General features: G+C 34.4%; 4 protein-coding genes across 5 annotated transcripts; 3 read left to right on the forward strand and 1 right to left on the reverse strand.

Annotated features, from left to right (window-relative positions):
* Positions 1–951: 951 nt before the first annotated feature.
* On the forward strand, positions 952–3,769 carry LOC111790602 (UDP-glucuronate 4-epimerase 3-like). Of its 2 annotated transcripts, none has more exons than XM_023671569.1 (2): positions 952–2,710; positions 3,659–3,769. In XM_023671569.1, the coding sequence occupies exon 1, from the start codon at positions 1,389–1,391 to the stop codon at positions 2,685–2,687; it is 1,299 nt and encodes a 432-aa protein (XP_023527337.1). In that variant the 5' UTR covers positions 952–1,388; the 3' UTR covers positions 2,688–2,710; positions 3,659–3,769. The 2 variants fall into 2 exon arrangements, with proteins under 2 accessions (XP_023527337.1, XP_023527338.1); XM_023671570.1 differs by having other exon boundaries at positions 3,666–3,769.
* Positions 3,770–7,343: 3,574 nt separating this feature from the next.
* Positions 7,344–10,565, forward strand: LOC111790598 (probable LRR receptor-like serine/threonine-protein kinase At1g34110). The gene is made up of 4 exons (XM_023671566.1): positions 7,344–8,260; positions 8,517–8,777; positions 8,866–9,741; positions 9,859–10,565. The coding sequence occupies exons 1-4, from the start codon at positions 7,831–7,833 to the stop codon at positions 10,359–10,361; spliced, it is 2,070 nt and encodes a 689-aa protein (XP_023527334.1). The 5' UTR covers positions 7,344–7,830; the 3' UTR covers positions 10,362–10,565.
* Positions 10,566–13,946: 3,381 nt separating this feature from the next.
* LOC111791547 lies at positions 13,947–14,833 on the forward strand. The gene is made up of 2 exons (XM_023672932.1): positions 13,947–14,010; positions 14,103–14,833. Exons 1-2 carry the CDS (start codon positions 13,951–13,953, stop codon positions 14,694–14,696), a joined length of 654 nt encoding a protein of 217 aa, XP_023528700.1. The 5' UTR covers positions 13,947–13,950; the 3' UTR covers positions 14,697–14,833.
* An 804-nt stretch (positions 14,834–15,637) lies between these two features.
* LOC111789650 (probable protein S-acyltransferase 14) lies at positions 15,638–18,905 on the reverse strand. Its single transcript, XM_023670287.1, has 7 exons — positions 18,356–18,905; positions 17,654–17,873; positions 17,459–17,550; positions 16,891–17,014; positions 16,729–16,814; positions 16,318–16,383; positions 15,638–16,226 (listed from the first exon to the last, which is right to left on the reverse strand). The coding sequence occupies exons 1-7, from the start codon at positions 18,563–18,565 to the stop codon at positions 16,101–16,103; spliced, it is 924 nt and encodes a 307-aa protein (XP_023526055.1). The 5' UTR covers positions 18,566–18,905; the 3' UTR covers positions 15,638–16,100.
* Positions 18,906–20,684: the final 1,779 nt, after the last annotated feature.

A 20,684-nucleotide genomic window follows, 5' to 3' on the forward strand; every position in this document is an offset into this window, starting at 1 on the left:
ACCACTAGCAAATTTCGTCCTTTTTAGGCTTTTCCTCAGAGTCTATTAGGGAGAAGTTTCCACACTCTTATAAGGAATGTTTCATTCCCCTCTCCAACCGAGGCCAGATCCCACATAGGGGAAGGAAAGTTTCGATCTTGGGTCGTTTGTGCAAATAAAGGACGGGGATGGAGACTGTATTTGTGATCATTACCTTCTTGATTTACTATAAGAGAGAGCTCAAAAGGGCGTGGATATATTTATTTATTTCATGGATCTCACTTATAAGATAAGGAATCAACTACAAGGGGAATAAGATTCGGATTACCTTGTTGATCGAATATCTCAAGGCAAGAACACTTGATTGAGATTCGAATCACTCCACAAGCAAGATCGATCATGTCTAGCTTGAATGACTCTTGTTGATCAAATATCTCAAACACTTGTTTGAGATTCGAATCACTCCACAAGCAAGATTGATCATGTCGAGCTTGAATGATTCACAAATTTTAGCACAAATGCTTCTTTCTATATTTGCTTCTTTCTATATTTTCCAAGTCTCCTTGCAACAAAGCTTTATATAGCTTAAAAATGAAACTATTAAGGCCATAATTAGCGATTACGTCGAAATTAAATAAAAAGTCTTAAAATACAATAACTCTAAATTAGTCTAAATTGTAACCTTCATTGAAGTATATTGTATGATTGATGTCTCTTAGTTCATATCACTCACCCTGTTCTTAGCTACGATATGAAAAAAAATAAATTCTGTCCCTCTCAAATGGTTCCTGGGAAGAACAATGTAAGCTATGAAACTAACAATTTTGGGTTAAAACAGAGAGGCTCAATTGTTCATGAGATTCATTCCCAAAGTTGCAGCTTTTAAAAAAAAAAAAAAAAAACAAAACAAAAAAAAAACAAGCAAACAAACAAATTCTTGAATTAAAAATTTATGATTAAATCTAATTTGAAGAAAGAAATGTGGTTAAATTGGTGGGAAGCTTCTCATCCAAATGAAGGGGGCAACAAAAATGACATTCCTGATAGGAGGATCCCAAATTCAAGGCCAACCCAACAACAAATCCAACTGAAAGTTCATAATTGGAAAATGGTTCTCGTAATTCAATTCTATTTTTAATTTCCCCTTTTCCCTCCTTCAAATTTCTCTTGTTTTTCAACCCTCTTTAACCCCATTTCTTGATCTTCCGTTAGTCAACAATGGTTACATCTTCCTCCAAGAAACCAGAAGATTCTCTAATGGAAAACTGGTAGAACGCAGCAACAACGCCGCCCCACCGTCGATGCCGGAAGATTTTCGTCGGACCAGTTCCAGAAAACCCTAGCCATAGCCAGTTAAGTTTCCGGCGATTCCCATTTCTGAGATTTTTGTTCAAAGCTACGGAAAAGTAATGTCGCATCTCGATAACATTCCTTCAACTCCGGGAAAGTTTAAGATGGAGAAATCAGCGTACATTCATCGCGTCCGGTGGCAGTCATCGATAACGAAGCTCACATTCTGGTCCTTAATTATACTTGGTTCGATCTTGATTTTCTTCTACAGATCGCCGTCGTCGTCGCCGCTGTCCTCCGATCCTTCCCGCCGATCACTAAGCACTTACGACTGGGGCGGACCGTCCTGGGAGAAAAGAGTTCGCTCATCGGCTCGAGTTAGGTCTCGTAATGGGATCTCTGTTCTCGTAACCGGCGCCGCCGGATTCGTAGGAACTCATGTCTCGGTGGCGCTGAAGCGCCGAGGCGACGGCGTCCTTGGCCTCGACAATTTCAACAACTACTACGATCAATCGTTAAAACGAGACCGTCAAGCGCTTTTGGAGCGCACCGGCGTGTTCGTCGTTGAAGGCGATATCAACGATTCGGCTCTGTTGAAGAAGCTTTTTGAAGTGGTTCCGTTCACGCATGTGATGCATTTGGCAGCTCAGGCCGGCGTCAGGTACGCCATGGAAAATCCTAGTTCTTATGTTCATAGCAACATAGCTGGATTAGTTAGTCTTTTGGAGGTCTGTAAATCTGCAAATCCACAGCCTGCAATTGTTTGGGCGTCTTCTAGCTCTGTTTATGGATTGAATACTAAGGTACCCTTTTCGGAACAAGACCGGACCGATGAACCGGCGAGTCTTTACGCGGCGACGAAGAAGGGTGGAGAAGAAATTGCACACAGTTACAATCATATCTATGGACTTTCATTGACAGGGCTGAGATTCTTCACTGTTTATGGACCATGGGGAAGGCCTGATATGGCTTATTTCTTCTTCACAAGAGATATCTTGAAAGGAAAGTCAATTCCCATATTTGAAGCAGCTGATCATGGCACTGTGGCTAGAGATTTCACGTACATTGATGACATTGTAAAGGGTTGTTTGGCATCTTTGGACACTGCTGAGAAGAGCACAGGGAGTGGAGGGAAGAAGAAGGGACCGGCGCAGCTTCGGGTATTCAATTTAGGGAATACGTCGCCGGTGCCGGTGTCGGATCTTGTGAGCATTTTGGAGAAGCTTTTGAAGGTGAAAGCAAAGAGGAACGTAATGAAGTTGCCAAGGAATGGTGATGTTCAGTTTACTCATGCCAATATTAGCTTGGCTCAAAGGGAACTTGGATATAAACCAACCACAGATCTCCCGACCGGGCTGAAGAAGTTCGTCCGGTGGTATATGAATTATTATTCGCAAGGGAAGAAGGCCGATGCGTAGCGGGATTGCTCGGCGTTTACACGGTAGGCTACTTGGATTCTTATTCTTGTTCATTATGATTCGTATTATGATTTGTTGGTTTGATGTTTCTGTGTTCATTGCTATGCTTGGTTGTCTTTCAATTTATATTAATGGAATCACTGAAATTTTTGTTGTTCGTTTGATATTGAGATCTTCTGAAGCTATGGCTCATCTTTTCCCCTTTTGTAGCTTCACAGTTGTAGAATTTATGAATGATATAAAGGCATTTCATGATTTGTGAGCCTGTATCAATAAAATAGCACATAATAGTAGCTTCTTCACTTGTTCCTTCTTTTCGAGTCTTTGAATCTTTCGGATATATAGGCTTTTTTTTACGAAACATTCCTTATAAAGGTGTGGAAACTTCTCCTTTCTAGGTACGTTTTAAAACTGTGAGACTAATAACGATACGTAACGGGTCAAAGCGGACCATATCTGCTAGCGGTGGGCTTGGCTTGTTACAAATGGTATTAGAGGCAGACATCGGGCGGTGTGCCAGTGAGAACGTTGGGCCCTTCAAAGGTGGTGGATTGTGAGATCCCACGCTGGTCGGAGAGAGGAACATAAGAGTGTGGAAACCTCTCCCCAGTAGATGCGTTTTAAAATTGCGAGGTTGACGACGATACGTAACAGGCTAAAGCGGACAAAATCTGCTGATGGTGGGCTTGGTTTATTATAAATATGGTTCCCGTGTCACGTTTTCGATGAATATTTAACATAACTTTAGGTGCTATGCAAAGCTAACATTGTCAAACCTTGTTTCTGGTTGTGTTCTTGAGCTACCCCTTAGCACTGCACATGATTTCTTTTGGAAGGTAGCGGTTTTTATTTTTGGGTCGATTTTTCGTGCAGGAGTTGAAATGCAAATATGCTGCTTAGAAAGAACAGTTCAAATTTAGATGTTCATCAGTTTTAATCTGTTTAATGACGAACGTTTTTGATATCGCAAGAATACAGCGATCGAATAGTTATTATCCGCTCGGCTGCATTTTGACTGAGGGAGCATGTGGCAAGAGTTTAGGTGGGTGGTAAGCGGAAGCTGTTCGGGCAGCGACAGCTATATGTTTGATATAATTTTTAATACAATGAGCTAGATCTTTGAAATGAAATTTTGAGGATATAGGTCACTAACTCGAGCATAGTTTAATCTTCAAACATTAACAGTATAATTTTCAATAAAATAAAAGTTTTTGCTTACAAATGTCGGTATCGTAAGGAAGCAAATCTGAAATAATTTGATTGATTGAATGAAATGAAGCATAGAGGGTTGTTTTATCCCTCCAAGGATTCATATAATTGAAGGATTTTGTAGCTTTGGAATTAAATGATATCGAAATTCACTTTAGGATTGACTTCTTTTATGGAATTAATGTATTTCTTGAAGGTCAACGTCTTAAATTTCAATTAATAACTTCAACTAATCATGATCCATATGTTGTCTAGAGATGCTTACGGGTAAGGGGAAGCATTCCCCGTCTCCTGCCTCCTATTTCATTTCTAATTTTTGCAAAAATTTTCATTTATTTTTTTAGAGATCGGGGCAGGGATTCTCCGCAGATCCCCACGGATAATTTTTCTCGTTTATGATGTTATTTTAAAATCTTTACTTTTTAATATAATCTTTATTAAAAATTTGTAAAAAAAAAAAAATTCAAATAAATCGATATAAAATATATATAATGTTCAACCTAATTTCTTATATCCCTAGTAATTTTTTTTTAACTAAAAAAAGGCTTAAAATGTACATTTATAGGTTAAATCATCAAAATTCCCCCATTAAAATTTTAAATTTTTATAAATTAATTAATTTAAAATCTCCTTTAGATTTTCATTTAAAATTATTAATTTATTTTGAAAATAAAATTTTATTTAATATGATTAAAAAAATGGTAGAAGCAAATAGACTGTAGTTTCCTTATTTATTTTTCTCTATTTATTTAAAAAAAAATTACGTGATAGTTTTTCAAAAAATAATTATAATTTATTAATTGAGTAGTAAATATAATTCTCCCTTATTATAACTGTAATATAAATAAATAAATATATATATATATATATATATATATATATATATATATATATAATTCATCTTTTACTGTGAAATAAAGTTTGGGTGTATAATCTTTGTGAGAGGATTGAACATGACAGGTTCCTAAAAACAGCCCAAAAGGAATCTGTCCCACCCACTATCCTCTAAGTGATGGATTCACATGTTGGTAACAAGGGGCAATTTCGTCCTAAAATATTATGTTCACATGAAGCACTGTTCACTTTTTTTCTTTTCTTTTTTATTTTTCTTTTTTTCTGGAGGGAAAAAATAGGAAGGTTCACATGAGCTATAAGAATGAATAATGGGACCATACTCATAAAAATAGATGCAATTAAAATTTACAACACACTACAGATTTGATTTGCCACCTACTCAATCAATCAAATTATATTTTTGGTGGGTACCCCTCCTTCAAAAAAAATCTTATTACGCTCATTTGGATTAAAATTAAAATGATATCATGTCATATCATCATTCAAATAAATCATAATAAAGATTACCATAATCGAGTCGAAATATATGAACTATAATGATTCGACAACTTTCAACACGTTTATTAGAAATATCTTTTATATTTATATACCCCTAATCTTCCTCTAAATTAGTCAATGTGGGACTCCAAATCCTCCATACGTTTCTCCGCCAGCTTTAACTCTAGTGGGTCTTAAAACATTATTTTAATTCTTTTTTAGTTTAATAATATATGAGAGTGAAGATTCGAACCTCCGACATTTAGCTCAATATGTTTTAATTTGATTAACCATTAATTTTATTTATAAAAAAAAATTGGAAAACTAAATTAATTTTGTTCCAAATATTAGTACATTATTTAAAACATGTTCCTCAAAATTAGAAGAAAAAAAAAGAGAGAATATTAAAAAGATATTAATGACAAAAAAAAAAATGGGTAGGCAAAAGGACAGAAGAAAAGGAGGCACACAAGGTCAATGAATGGGCTCTCCTTGTTGGGAATCACTAACCATACCCATACCCAATAAATAAATAAATAAATAAATATATATATATATATNTTTTTTTTTTTTTTTTTTTTTTTTTTTGTGACACTTATTTTAATCCAACAAATGTGTTAGATAGGTGAAAATCGAACTTTTGAGTCTCAAGTCACATTTGACAGACAATGTTTTATAAATAATTAACAATTAATCACATCTTCCATTAAAGGATATGGGATCTCCCCTTATCATTTGAATGATCATCAGAGTATTTGTGGATTCATTGGACCNTGAGTTATTCTGTGAAGCGATTCGAATCATGAGTTTATAAATGAGTTTTTTTGTCCCGTAATACTTTTGGGATTTAATTTTTTTTTAAAAGAAAATAATATTTATTTCTTATTTCGATTTATAAATATACCTTAAATTTTAAATATGATTTTAAATTTCATATTTTAAACTTGGAAAGTAATTTTAAATTATTTATTTTGTCTGAAATGAAAAAGGAGTTGAAATAAATATGATTAAAAAAGAGGCAAAAACAAAAAAAAAAAAAATAACAAATTTTTTCTTCCATTTTCTTTATATATATTCGCGTTTTCGAAAATAAATCGATACATAAATATTTTCTTTTATCTATATATAAAAAAATATTTATAAAAGGAAATGTTAACTATTTTACAGAAAAATAGAAATTATATAAAATTACAGCTTCTTGTGACAGGCTGACAGACAATTGGGATATATTAAAGTAACCCGTAACGTCAATAAATACACGAAACAGACGAGTAGGATTTACTGAAAGCTATATCTGAGGTTAGGCATATTTATTATATAAAAGGCTTTCATAAAATGACAGAAAATTATTTAAATAAATTGAGTTTAGGCAGCCAAGGGGGAGGAGTTTAATGAAAATTAACATGGGTGCCTAGAAAATAAATAAATAAAAGAGAATCTTAATATTTCAAAAAAAACAAAATTAAAACAAAAAAAAAAAGTTCGAGTTATTTGAGGTTTTGAAACATGTACAATTATAATATATATACAGCCTACCGTAGTCGATATTGTCCTCTTTAAATTTTATTTTTCGGGCTTCCTCTCAAAATTTTAAAAACATGTTTGTTCGAGAGAGATTTTTACACCGTTATAAAAAAATGTTTTGTTCCCTCTCCAACTGACGTGGGATCTCACAATCTAAATCTCACATCAATTGGAGGGAGGAACGAGTGTCAGCAAGTACGCTGGGCTCCGAAGTGGGTGGATTGTGAGATCCCACATCGGTTGAACAGAAAAAAACGAAACATTCCTTATAAGGGTATGAAAACCTCTCCCAAACTTGTTTTTAAAATCTTGAGTGAATCTCAAAAAGGACAACATCAACTAATGGTGGATTTAGACGATATGTATATTTAACATATCAGCTCCAAAAACTAAATAGAATTATAATTTTTTTAATTTAACATGTGAATAATAAAATTATTTTTTTAAGTTAAATAATATGGTGAGGTAGATGATTTAATAATGTTTGAGGTATAGTTAGGTTAATAATAAAATTATAATATATACTTTGTAATTTCACTAGACTATATAATATAACGTGCATAATGCATATAAATATTGTACCAAGTATGAAGCGCCCTGTTTCACAGCTTTTACTGAGACTGAACTCTTGCATATGAATCAGTACAAGAGACAGAGGGAAAGAGAGAGAAGAAGGAATCTCAAGGCTATGGGATTGTGAGGCGTTTTGTGGCCGTAGGTTTGTCAGCGATCTCTCTCGTATTCATTCACAAGATAACGCTCTTCATTTCCATTTCCATTTCCATTTTGCTCCCACTTTTCTCGCTCAATCTCTCTCTGCTCCGATTCTCTGACTCTCCCGCCACGATCAGTCCTCCATTTCCAACGCCATTGAAGACCTTTCACTGTTACCTTCAGAATCACAGACGACTGAATTGAAGATATCGTTTAATCCCTGATTTTCGAGCGCTGATTCGTCGGCAAGATAGTGATTCTAAGCACTACCTTCGAGTTCTTTCCATCGCATGCGAGAGATTGTGTATCGGTGAAATCGATTACTCATTTGTCTGAGAATTTGAGAGATTCCTCTGTTTTAGCCATGTCTGTATTCAACTCGTTCTTGATTTCCATTTTCTTTCTGGTTTTTTCTTCCCCTTCTGCGATTTCTGAGTCCTCCGAGCTTTCCATTTTAATGGCGATTAAAGCTTCTTTAGACCCGCAGAACACTTTGTTGACGTCATGGAGTCCGTCTTCAAATCCATGTGGTGGTTATTTCGAAGGAGTTGCTTGTAACGAGCAAGGAAAAGTGGTGAATATTTCTCTGCAGGGGATGGGCCTTTCCGGCTACATTCCGGCAGCCGTCGCTGGACTTAAGAGTTTGACGGGGCTGTACTTGCATTTCAATGCTCTAATCGGCGAAATTCCTAAGGAAATTGCGAGTTTGACTGAACTGACTGATTTGTATCTCAATGTGAATCAACTCTCCGGGGAGATTCCTTTTGAGATCGGGAATATGGTAAATCTTCAAGGTGAGTTTAAGTAGTTCTTGTTCTTGTATTTGCTTGAGTGAAGAACTTGAAATCTGCTAGAACTAGAACTTATGTAGCATGAACTTCTTTTATTTGTTGCATAATGGTTAATCTGCTGAAGGGATAGATTAGATAAACTTAATGTTGAGGGCAGTGGCTGCTTGTTTTGTAAGCTTTTGAATCAGTGTATGTATATCCTTGGGGCTTCTTTTTTTGTGGTTAGTAGTTGATTTGAGTTGGGGATCTTTATTTTCAGTGCTGCAGCTTTGTTACAACAAATTAACTGGTGGGATACCGTCACAAGTGGGAAATATGAAGGTGCTCAATGTTCTTGCTGTGCAGTATAATCAGCTAACAGGAGCAATTCCTGCTAGTTTGGGGAACTTGACTACGCTAACACGGTTGGACTTGAGTAACAACAAGTTTTTCGGTCCGATTCCGGTGATATTAGCTGATGCTCCTGCTCTTGAAGTTCTTAACGTTCAAAACAACTCGCTAACCGGTAACGTTCCTCCAGGTAACGTGTTCTTGTCTATGGCGAATCATTTGTGATCTCTCTTTGTGTTGAGTTAGTCATTGTGTAATCATTCTCAATGGAAATTCAGGTTTTAGGAGATTGAAGGAAAAGTTTGTGTACGATAACAACCCGAGTCTTTGTGGAGTGGGATTTCGGGACCTGAATCCTTGTAGTAAGTTGAAAAGTTTGAATCCAAGCCGACCCGAACCATTTCTACCCCAACTACCTACTAATCTTTCTGCAAGAGACATTCCCGAGTCAGCTAATTTACGCCACAATTGCAATGGAAGTAACTGTTCGAGACAGTCGAAATCTTCACGAGTCGGAGTGGCTCTCGGAGTGATTGGAGTTTTTGCTGCTTTCTCGGCCATTGGTCTTGCAACGTTTTCATGGTATCGTCGTAATGAACATAAATTCGGAAGTACTTCAAATGGTATAAGTAGACGGATGATTACTAGCCAAGTCAGGGAAGTCTACAGGAGGAATGCTTCTCCTCTCATCAATCTCGAGTATTCAAATGGATGGGATCCGTTAGCCAAAGATCACGGTGGGAGTGCATCGTCACGAGAGATATTCAAGAGCTTCATGTTTAATCTCGAAGATGTCGAGCGAGCAACACAATGCTTCTCAAAGGCTAACTTGTTGGGGAGGAACAACTTTTCTGCTCTTTACAAGGGAAAGTTGAGAGATGGATCAGTTGTTGCTATCAAGTGCATTGGCAAGACAAGCTGCAAATCTGATGAAGCTGAATTCTTGAAGGGCTTGAAGATACTTATCTCGATGAACCATGAAAATCTCGTTAAGTTCAGAGGCTTATGCTGTTCGAAAGACCGAGGAGAGTGCTATCTGATCTATGATTTCGTCACGAATGGAACTTTGATGCAATATCTTGATGACAACAATGGCAGCGGGAAGATTCTCGATTGGTCCACCCGAGTGTCGATCATTTGTGGAATCGCTAAAGGTTCGTGTTACTTTTTTCATGAGATATGAACTCGAGTTATTCATGAACGATATAATCTGCATTGATTCACGAATGGTTTCACTCATTTTTGCTTCGAAAACGTTTTTTTCGAGCCAGGTATAGGATATTTGCACAGAAAGATTGGAAAGAAACCTGCATTGATTCACCAGAACATATCAGCTGATAAAGTGCTCATTGATGCAAATTACAACCCCTTGCTATCAGATTCTGGCCTGCACAAACTCCTTGCAGATGACATAATTTTCTCTATGCTAAAAGTCAGTGCTGCATTGGGATACCTCCCTCCCGAGTACACGACGACAGGTCGATTCACGGAGAAGAGCGACGTCTATGCATTTGGAATGATCGTACTTCAAATCATATCCGGGAAAACAAGCATCGTGAAGTTGAACTACAACACTATCGAGTCACGTCGGTTTGAGGACTTCATTGACTCTAAGCTTGAAGGAAGATTCTTAGAATCAGAAGCAGATAAACTGGGGAAAATTGCAGTGATCTGCACCCACGAATATCCCGAGCTTCGCCCGACAATGGATGTCATCGTCCAAGAACTCGACGAAATGGAAACGTTTGGGATTTCTGTAGAGTCAATGCCTTGAAGCTTTCAGACGAAGCCATATAGAAGTTAAGCAGAGCACTGACTACTAATATATGCTGTAAATGAAGGTTTATTATAAGTATTTTTCGTGCTACTGTGCTGTTTAATGCAGAAAGGTACAAAAAAATGGCATGTCTTTGTAAAAACCAGGTTGCTTTGTTGAAGAATAATGTAAATTAGAGCAAATTACTGTCATTTTTAATAATTAAATTTGGCATAGAAAGGTTAGGAAAATCAAGATGAACTAATTTTCATCCTCGACGATGAAGTTTATTTCTTATCGTCTCATTGACCGACCTTGTCAAAAAAATATTTTAACGTCCAGTTTGTTTAATCCAAAATTTGTGTAAATTTGGAATGAATTTTGGTTAGTGTTCAATAATTTTTTTTTTCTCTAAAAAATAGTAATATTAAAAAAAAAATTATGATGTTTAGTTATTCATTAAAAAATTATGGGAATTTTTTTTAAAGTGGTTTGAAAAAATTAAAAAAAAAAACATTTTATGATGTTTTATTATTCATAAAAAAAAAGTGTTTTCAACATTTTTTAATAAATAACCNAAAAAAAAAAAAAAAAAAAAAACAAATTGTTTTAAATCAATAAATAAATTTTTTTTTAAAAAAAGTGGGAATAAGAGCAATTCATTATGGAGTGATTTGTTTAAATAATTTAGAAATCCAATAATTTTGCAACAATGGGGAATAATAAGTCCTTTGGTATTTGCCAATAAATTAAATTAAATTAAATAAATAAAAAGGTTCGAGAATTGTAAAGAAATCCAAAATTCGACAAGGGCGGTGATGTCGGAAGTCTTGTCGTTCTCTTCGGACGACAGGTGAAACGGAGTGTGTATTGTTAGACTTGTGAATATTATTTGTCGGAACCCTTACGAGAAGGAACAAAAGAAGAAAGACAAAAGGACACTGCTTTTTCCATCTCTAATTTTGTTGCCTGTGAACAAATTTTGTCATCTCCTTTCTCAAATTTCCATTTTTTTTTTTTTTTTTTTATTTAACGATGACTCAGCCTCCTCACTTTTCGAATAATTGCATAAATGATTGGTCGTGTAATAGCATGACCTCATTCTCAGTCCCAATCTCGACTCCATCATCATTTAGCCTTTGATTTGAAAGGCACTGGAAATTATCGTCGGAGTAACAGCATGTCGAAATTCGATAAGAAATAGAGTGGGAAGACGGAGGGAAGAGCGAAGAGATTTTTTAATTATTATTTTAAATTGAAATGTTTAAAAATTTATTACACTTTTAAATAGTTATGGGTAAATAGAGTTTTTTAAAAAAATCAATAATAAAAATAGATATTTAAAAAGTTAAAAAAATAATAATAATAAAATTAAAATAAAGGGACCTAAAATAAATAAAAATAGGAAATAATTGTTGAAATGAAAGGGTCTAATAATGTGAGTGGAATAGATGGACTTTGAAGGCCCAAATGTGAATGAATTGGTTTGGAGTCCCTTTTTTATTTATTTATTTATTTTATTTATTTTTCAAAATCGGCAGCGAAACGCAATCTAACATAATGGATCAAATAGACTTTGGAAACCCTAATCAAAAAGCTGGATTTTAGCCTCATTCTCAATGCCTTCAATTTGGACGCTATTAAGACTTCTGAACCCAAGTCAACAAAGAACTACACTTTATTTTTATTAAAAATAATAATAACAATAATAATTTAAATTTTTAATTTTATATCTAATAAATCTGTAACGATATAAAGAAATAAAACACAGACCGTTGGAGATAATAAAATATTATAAACACTTAGTTTATAGATGAGAGAATTCGTATTAGAAAAACACAAGTTGTGACATGTCTCCTCATTTGATTAATTGAAAATAAAATTAATGTCGACTTATTTAATTATTTAGTTTAAGTAAGTGAAATGTTAATGTAACTTTTTTTTTAATAAATTGTCTCGGAATAAAACAAAATGTAAATTAAATCAAAATATATATGAAATTTTAATAAATATATTAAAATTAAATAAATAAATAAAGGTGATGGTTTATAACGCATTTTGTCCTTAAACAAAAATGAGAAATTCAGACATTTTTAACCTTTTGGTCGAGAGTAAATACATTAACCATTTTTTTTTACCGTGGATACATATATATATATATATATATATAACTCTGAATTTAATTAATGTATTTTAAATTAGGGTTTGTTAGATTTTGTTTATAAAAAAGTGGATTTTTTATTTTTGTTTTTTGTTTTTTGTTTCTTGATAAGGATTGGATCCGATGACGTAGGTTTTTTGGGCTGTGTTTTGGTTTTTGGGAGACTTTTTGGACTGTATAAACAACGGTTTTAAGTTGTTTTGTACTGCAACTAGAGACGTGTTTGACTTTACAAGAGGAATCATCATCATCATCATCCCCATCCCTTCGTTTCTCTCTACTTGATTTTGTAAAGAAATTATATATTTAATTATTTTGTTTATTGAATAACTTAAAAACTTTGTTTAGGAAACCAAAACCAACACATTCTTGTTCTCTATTTATTGATTTATTAGGAATAAAATTTTCAAATACCCGATAATCTGATCAACTTAGACTATCTAACTCAAACCATAAGCGTTAAATTCCATTAAATATTTTTTTTTTCGGTTTGAGTTAGATTAAATTTCAAGTTAATTTGCTGGTTTACATTTTTTTGATCGAGTAATCTAACAAAAAAAAAATTATTATGAATATTAAGAATATTTGACGTGCGAGGTTAACAATAACTTGTGACTTGTACTAAATTAACCTATATCGTAAATAAATTGACTTTTTTTAAATAATAAAAAATAACCGGACAACCCAACCCAATAAAAAAATTGAGTCTTGTGAACTCTTATAGAGTTACTCGAGTCACCAACCCAACTAACTCAAAATTTAAGGTTGGTCTAAAAAAATTTCTCAACCGACACCATCTGTGAACACTCCTACTTGAAAACGTTTTTTCTCCCATTTATTATTTCAAATTATATTTAAGTAAACTTCAAATATGTTTTAACTTTTAATTTTTAATTTTTATTTATTTGATTTGTTATTTATGTGCTGAGTTTTGTAAACTAAAAAATAATATTGAAATTTATGTCTATTAAATCAATTATTTAAAAAATAATAATTAATTTATCAAAGATTAGACTCATTTTTAAAAATGCTTTTAAAATAAAATTATTCTTTCATAAATGCCTTTAAAAAAATGAATAATTTAATTTATGTTTAGTATATTTTATCGAATAATTTTAAATGTTAAAAGCAGCTTGATAAAAATATTAATAAATAAGTTATAAGAAACAAAAGTATATTTATAATATAGATAGAATCACTTTTATCAAACAATTTGTCACTTAAAATAGTTTATAAGTATTTTTTTATTGTTTTTTTTTTTAAGAAAATATATTATATTATTTTATTGAAGAATAATCTCAGGTTTATTGCCTATCCAATATTCATATGCTTAGTGCAAATGTCAACTCCCATTATCGAAACGCCCCTTTTTCTCTCCATCTCTCTCTATATATATTATATGAAAATAAAAGCCTAAAAAAAAAAAAAAAAAAAGGCTGAGAAATTATGAAGCTTGTTTGGTCGCCGGAGAGAGCTTCCAAAGCGTATATCGACACAGTTAAATCAGTAAGTTCAATTCATTTGTTCATCAATCATATAATCCTTATGCGATTTTTTTAAAAAAAAAAGGAATAAATTTCGTTACCTTTTTGCTGTAGTGCGAGATTTACAGCGAATTCGGCGTCGCGGAACTTCTCTCCGCCATGGCCGCCGGCTGGAACGCAAAACTCATCGTCGAGACTTGGTCGTACGGAGGTCCGGTAGCCACGAGCGTCGGCCTCGCCATCGCCGCTGGCCACACCGGTGGACGTCATCTCTGCATCGTTGCCGACGAACGGTCGAGATCGAAGTACGTGGAGGCGATGCGGGAGGGCGGAGTGTCGTCGCTGCCGGAAATTGTGATTGGAGACGCTGAGGCGGTGGCGGCGGAGGTGGAGGGGGTGGATTTTCTTGTGGCGGATTGTAGGGGGAAGGATTTTGCTAGGGTTTTGAGGGTTGTGAGGGCGAGTGAAAGAGGGGCAGTTTTGGTATGTAAAAATGCATGGGAACGAAAGGTGTTGGGGTTTAGATGGCAAGGGGTGCTTCGGAAAGGGACACGTGTCGTTAAGTCTGTTTTTTTGCCGGTGGGACGGGGGTTGGAAATTGCTCATATTGGAAGCGCCGGTGGAAGTTCGAACTCGGCGGCGAATGGTGGCCGTTGGATCAAACATGTTGATTTACGGTCAGGGGAGGAACACGTGTTTCGTGAATGAGATCCTTGACGACCATGAAAGCGTGGCGAAGTGGAGAGAGATATTTATTTGCCTTCTTTTTTCCTTTTTTTTATTATACAAATAATGTAAATTACATGTGTTCAAGGTTTTGAAATTGAAATAATTAGATTCAAACTTTTTATACGGATTAATTGAGCCATACTCGAAAAATTGCCTAGAATATCTTGACTAAAACAAAGGGTTACAAAGAAGTGCATTTTCCTACGACGATATGATAGCAACTAACGTCGACCTTATCAGTATCGCTAGCCACAATGGCAGATACCATCTCTGCATCGTCTCTTATGAGCAATCGAGATCGAAGTACGTAGAGGAGATGTGAACAATCAGTGTCTCATTATTATAAAAAATTGTGATTGGATATGTCGAGATGATGACAACAAAAATTGCACTTTTCTAATCGTTGAACTGAAGAAAAAAAAAACTTAATTTTATTGTGACGGTATAGTTTATATTCAACCATAGGTTATACAAATTTAAATACAAACTATACAAAATTACACTTATTAAATACAGAACATAAAGTTTTAAATTTTGGTATCTAAAATTATAACTCAACGTTCCTTCCCTAACAAGATTTAAACGTGTTCTAAATCTAACAGCTAATTAATTAGTAGGAATTAATGGGCAAAATAGTAGGTAATTAGTATGGGGACCAGATTCGATAATTATAGGTTTTTTTTTTTTTTTTTCCTTGGGACCTATTTAATAAGGGTAAAGTTCATGGGTCAAATTTAATATGATAGTTGTCTGAGGGTATATATGAAAATATGAAAATTTCCCTTGCAACAATTTTGGGGTCAGGGTCCAATCCACTACTTATTGAAACTTTAATCATAATAAATATAAAGACCTAAAACATGAACGAAAAGTTTTTTTAGTTCAACAATAGCAGAATAAAGAATTCAATCGATCGAATTTAAAATGGTAATTTGACTTTTTTTTTCTTTTTTCGGGATTGGCGACCCGAACGGAATGCTTACAACTTCGAAAAAGAGCAAAACCAGATATCCCAACTAAAACAAAGGGTTATAGGAAAAAGAATCTAACACACTTGGAAATGTTGCTATGTACCCATTGATGATATCCTGAGGTTCTCTGACCGTCCCAAAAATATGTTATTTTAGAACAAGTAACGAACTCGAGCTAACCCTACTACTTTAAAACTTGTTCACATTACGCACATCGATCGGTCGGCGTCATTATACGACGCCGTTCTTCCTATCCCTCAGCCAAGGGGGACGAGAATGTAATTGAGCTAGAATTAGCAGTAAGATCAAGAGGTAACTTTAGAGAGATGGCTGAGGATTGTGTTCGGTTTGGTTGGGGACTCTATAATTTCCTTGCACGACGACAAAGTTGCTGGGTTCGTTTGAGAGCTTACTAGAACTCCTGGGATTCTAACTCGGGCTTCGATGGGTACTCGAGACCTTGAAGCGCTGGCATCCGTCGCAAATCTTCTTCTGAATAAGCTGGGATCAACCAGTAGCGCTTGTCCATCCCAAAAACCTACATCAGATTGTTAGCAATTAAGCTTGCACAATACAAACTTTGTTATGTACTTTCTTATGGATTCTTATCCTCACAATATTTAACGAACCTGTTCAAAGTTTCTTCTCCGACCAAGGTCGTACCGCCATTTAGGAGTCGTTTTTTTCTCATAAGCCTGGGAAAACAAACTTTCATTAGCATTCAAATGTGTTCAAATCTTCTCGATTTCGACATACAACTATAAAGAGCTCGTGCACTGTTGTTTTATCGATACTTTCTAAAGACGAGTCTTCTTACTTTCTTTACTTCGCTTTTATGGATGACATATTCATGAACAACTAAAATTCTTTTGCCATCCAAAATCGGGCACAAAAATAAAGATCCGAAAACGGTTTTGGAAACTAAAGCAGAAACGTAATCTCTAAAACAGATCCACAACGACGTCTTGCTAGCTAGCCTGTGACGGCATTTCGATTTTCAGATATTTTCTGGCCATAACTAAGTGTATGAAAGACAATACCTCAATTGTTGTAGTATTTGCAGCCACCAGAGATATGTGCATGATCAGGAACCCCATAACACTCAACGTAAATGCCAGATTCAAGACTGAACGAAGAAGCAATAGTCATAAACTCGTCACAATCGAATGGGTGAAAGTTAAGTGAATGCTCGTTAAGCTTACCGAAGGCGATAAAGGTCGTAGCGAGGGTACTGGGTGTTCCAGGTATCTCTCCTTCACTGAAGAATGCAATAAAGTGCGGTAACAACGACAAAGTCACAACGCTCGTCTCTAGAAATGTGTACAGCTGCAAGGGAATAGATGAAAGATTAAGAAATGGTCATAATAATTTAACAATTCATTCTTTCGAGATATCAAGAGAAATCGACCAGTAGCCACGCCCGTGGAAAACAGAACACTCGACCTTTTCATATACTACAAAATTGTAAAATCATGATCTTCGAGGAGCTTTAAGAACATTTCGTTAATAGAAGAAATGCAGTTGTCGGATCAGACTTCACACCGTGTTTTATAATTTGTTAAGAGATAGAAATATGATACAGTAGCCCAAAGCCAACTCGTACAAAATCCTCGAGAAATTAACATCTTATTGTAATCGAACCAATAGTCGCTTTCTAGCATTGTAATAGTCCTAATGTCCAATGGTTCACGAATAAGGCTCGTATCCGATTATCTTAGCAAATTGATAATGAAATAACACTGCCCAGCCATATGAAGTAGACAAACATACCAGAAACAAAAGGAAGTATTTGTAATTCAGAGCTCCTACACAATTAACGACCCACACGCAGTGATGGTCCATCTTCAGCACGCATCGCCCACCTGAACAAAGAAAAGAAGAACGTAAAATTTCACATCCAAACGGGCAACAACATACAATAATTTAACAGAAACATATGAAGTACCAAAAGCGAGCGCTACTCACAAACAGAACAGTGATGGCAGCGTGGTGGTTTCAGGTGATTGCATTTTCGACAATATCGTATTCTTTGATTCGATAGCTCGGGGTGCAAAACACTAAACTCCATTGTATTCAACGGGTCGCCTTCTGTTTGTTCTTCATCGACAGCAGGTCTCCAATTGGGCGCCACACTACCCGGATCAGTCAAAACAACAGAAAAGTAACTCCATAACAGCATCACCAACTGCATAACATCAAATACATTTACCTTCAAATTTTCTCAGCTCTATTATAACCTCAATCAAATTCCGAACACGAAAAATCAAACGAAAACCCTAAACTATTACCAAAATCTAAATTACAATCCACAGAACAAACGAAGAAACTAAAAAAATTCAATGATTTATGAGCAAAAGCTGTTCCAATTTCCACAGGAAAGCAATTTATATATAATAGAAAGATGAATTTGATCTTTACCCTAGAAATAAAACTCCACTTTATCAAATATTTAACTAAGAGAATGTGAGATAAATAAGGACAAATTGACAGTAAAATTCAGTACGACAGAGATTGTTAAAGTGGAAAAGACGACAGAAAACAAGCCAAACAAGGCGCTATGTTATTTATATAGCAGCACAAGAACAACAATCAGGTAATGATAAATTCCAAACAGAGAAATACGAATGAAAATCTTTAAAGAAACGAAGCCAAATACGAAGCACTTACCAAACCATGGAAGGAGATCAAAACGGCGAGAGCAATGAGAGAATCGAGGCCACCGTCGTAGAGGGCGGGGCCGTAGTTCGTCAAAACGACAGCGTAATAGGTGACGCCGACAACCCCAAGAACCAGAAGGATCATGATCGAACCGAGACCTCGCAAGGCCGTACAGAACTTGAAGACATTCCAAGCCATCGCCGGTCCAGATCTATGCATAACTCGGGAAAATAAGGCTAAACAACTCGCCGGAAAATTCTCGAAGCCGAAACGCTGCCGGTTCCGGCGGCGACTCCGACCGAGCCCTCGTCGTGATCCGAGAGGTCCCGAAAATCAGCTGCGCTCCTCCAGGTTTGGGGCAAAAACAAAAGGGAAACAAAAAATGAAAGTCAGTTGAAAATCAGAAGATTTTCGTGTTTCTCAGTGGATCTCTTTCGTGGAGACTGCAAATTTAAGAGCGAAGGGATCGAATTTAGCGTATCGTTTTCTCGGCATTTTGACAGAGGAGAAGTTGGGATGCGCTCTGGATTCCACGGCGAAAAAACGAAGAAAAAAAAGCAAAAATAAAAAATAATAATATTTTTCTTTTTCAGGTTAGCTTTTTTTTTCTTTTTTTTTCTTTTTTTTTTTCTTTTTGTAATTATTTCTTTTTTATAAACTTGAAAATCATCCACTTTAATCTTAAATTTTAAAAATCAAATATTTGGATGGTTACTTTGATTTTTTCTTTTAACAAATTTCTTACCCAATGTGGTAAAACTTTCAAATTTTTAAAATTAAAATAATTATTTTACATAGTAAATTTGCTTTCATGTACAATATATATATATATATATTTAAAATTTTAAAAATACGTTCAATTTTTAATCTCAAATTTGTATATAATAGATTCTTTCCCAATATTTTTTAAAAATTTTGAGAATTTATAATTTCATTCTATATAAAATTTAAATTTAAATTTAAATAATTAATTGATGTTAAAAAATTTAAGGGGTGAATGGGGGATGTGTAGGGGGCAACGTCCGTACTCCTAACCGCATCAAGTCTCCAAAACGAACAACCTCAGATCGATGGAACAATGTAGATGAGGGAAGTCGGCAAAATGGATCCATAACTTCGAAATAAGGATTGGTTCTGAGGGCGGGACAAATCCCGAACCCGTTGATTGTTGATAGACGGCTTGAGCTGGTCTCACATCAAAACTAGGTAGATGCGGCGCGTGAAAAAAAATATATTAAATACTTTAGAATTTATAGATTAAATAAATAACTAAAATAAAATAAAAGTTGAGTAGTAAACGTTTTTCTTTTAAATGAGTAGTTGGGAGCCTTGCTCTTGTATGGAATGAACGGATCGGCTGTTAGGTCAGCTATGACATTAAAACATTTGCAATTTGCATCATGTTCTAGAAAATTAAAACAAACCCAACAAAACTGCCCTTTCTTTTCTTCCCAAAACCAATATAAAATTACGTCAATAATTTTTTATTCCCTAATTCTCCTCATGGAATTTCACCATTAATTATAATTTTCATTATTTTTAATATTTTTTAAACTCAACCTCTCGTTTCAACAATTTCTGATCTCTAGTCAACCTCTCAATAAAATTCGAACCCATATAGAATTTTGACCATCGGTTAGAGAATTAAGAACGAAGAGATTTTGTAGGATTTTCGAGAAATTCTTCAATTTCTTCCGAAAGTGGATGATTATTCATCTACTTCTCACATTTCGTGGATTTTAGTATACTTTAATTTGTTTTGTAATTTTATAAAATAATAAAAAAGAAAAAAAAAGTAAAATTTATAATATTTTTGGACTGAGTGTAATTGGATCAAATTAAAATTTAAGATTAAAAATGGACTAATCTAAGATCCACTCGTTTAAAGATAAAAAAAAAAACGATTTTTTATAAATAAATATTATTTTATATATTTAATTTATAATATAATTATACTAAAATTGAGACTTTGAACCTACCACTTAAAAAAATATATACTTAACCATCAAATTTTACTTGGGTTCCCATTAATGCTTAAATTATAAGCCATTTATTTTTAATATGAATAAGAAGAAAAAAAGTTAATATTTCGTGCAATACACGTTATTTTGAGAGAAATGATGAATAATTATATAATATATATAATTATTGGCTGTACATATTCAATGGATCACTTATTTTATATTGCTTAAGCGTTGGAAGTATTAGTTGTTACAAAATTTATGGACCTTAGAGAACAAAGATTCGACTTGTTTTAATGCCTTTTCTCTAAAATAATTTATTATTTTATTTCTGAAATTGTCTTTTTTTTTCTCGTAGAAATATCTGTAAGAGAGAG

Source organism: Cucurbita pepo, chromosome LG03 (assembly GCF_002806865.2).
Source record: "Cucurbita pepo subsp. pepo cultivar mu-cu-16 chromosome LG03, ASM280686v2, whole genome shotgun sequence".
NCBI lineage: Eukaryota > Viridiplantae > Streptophyta > Magnoliopsida > Cucurbitales > Cucurbitaceae > Cucurbita > Cucurbita pepo.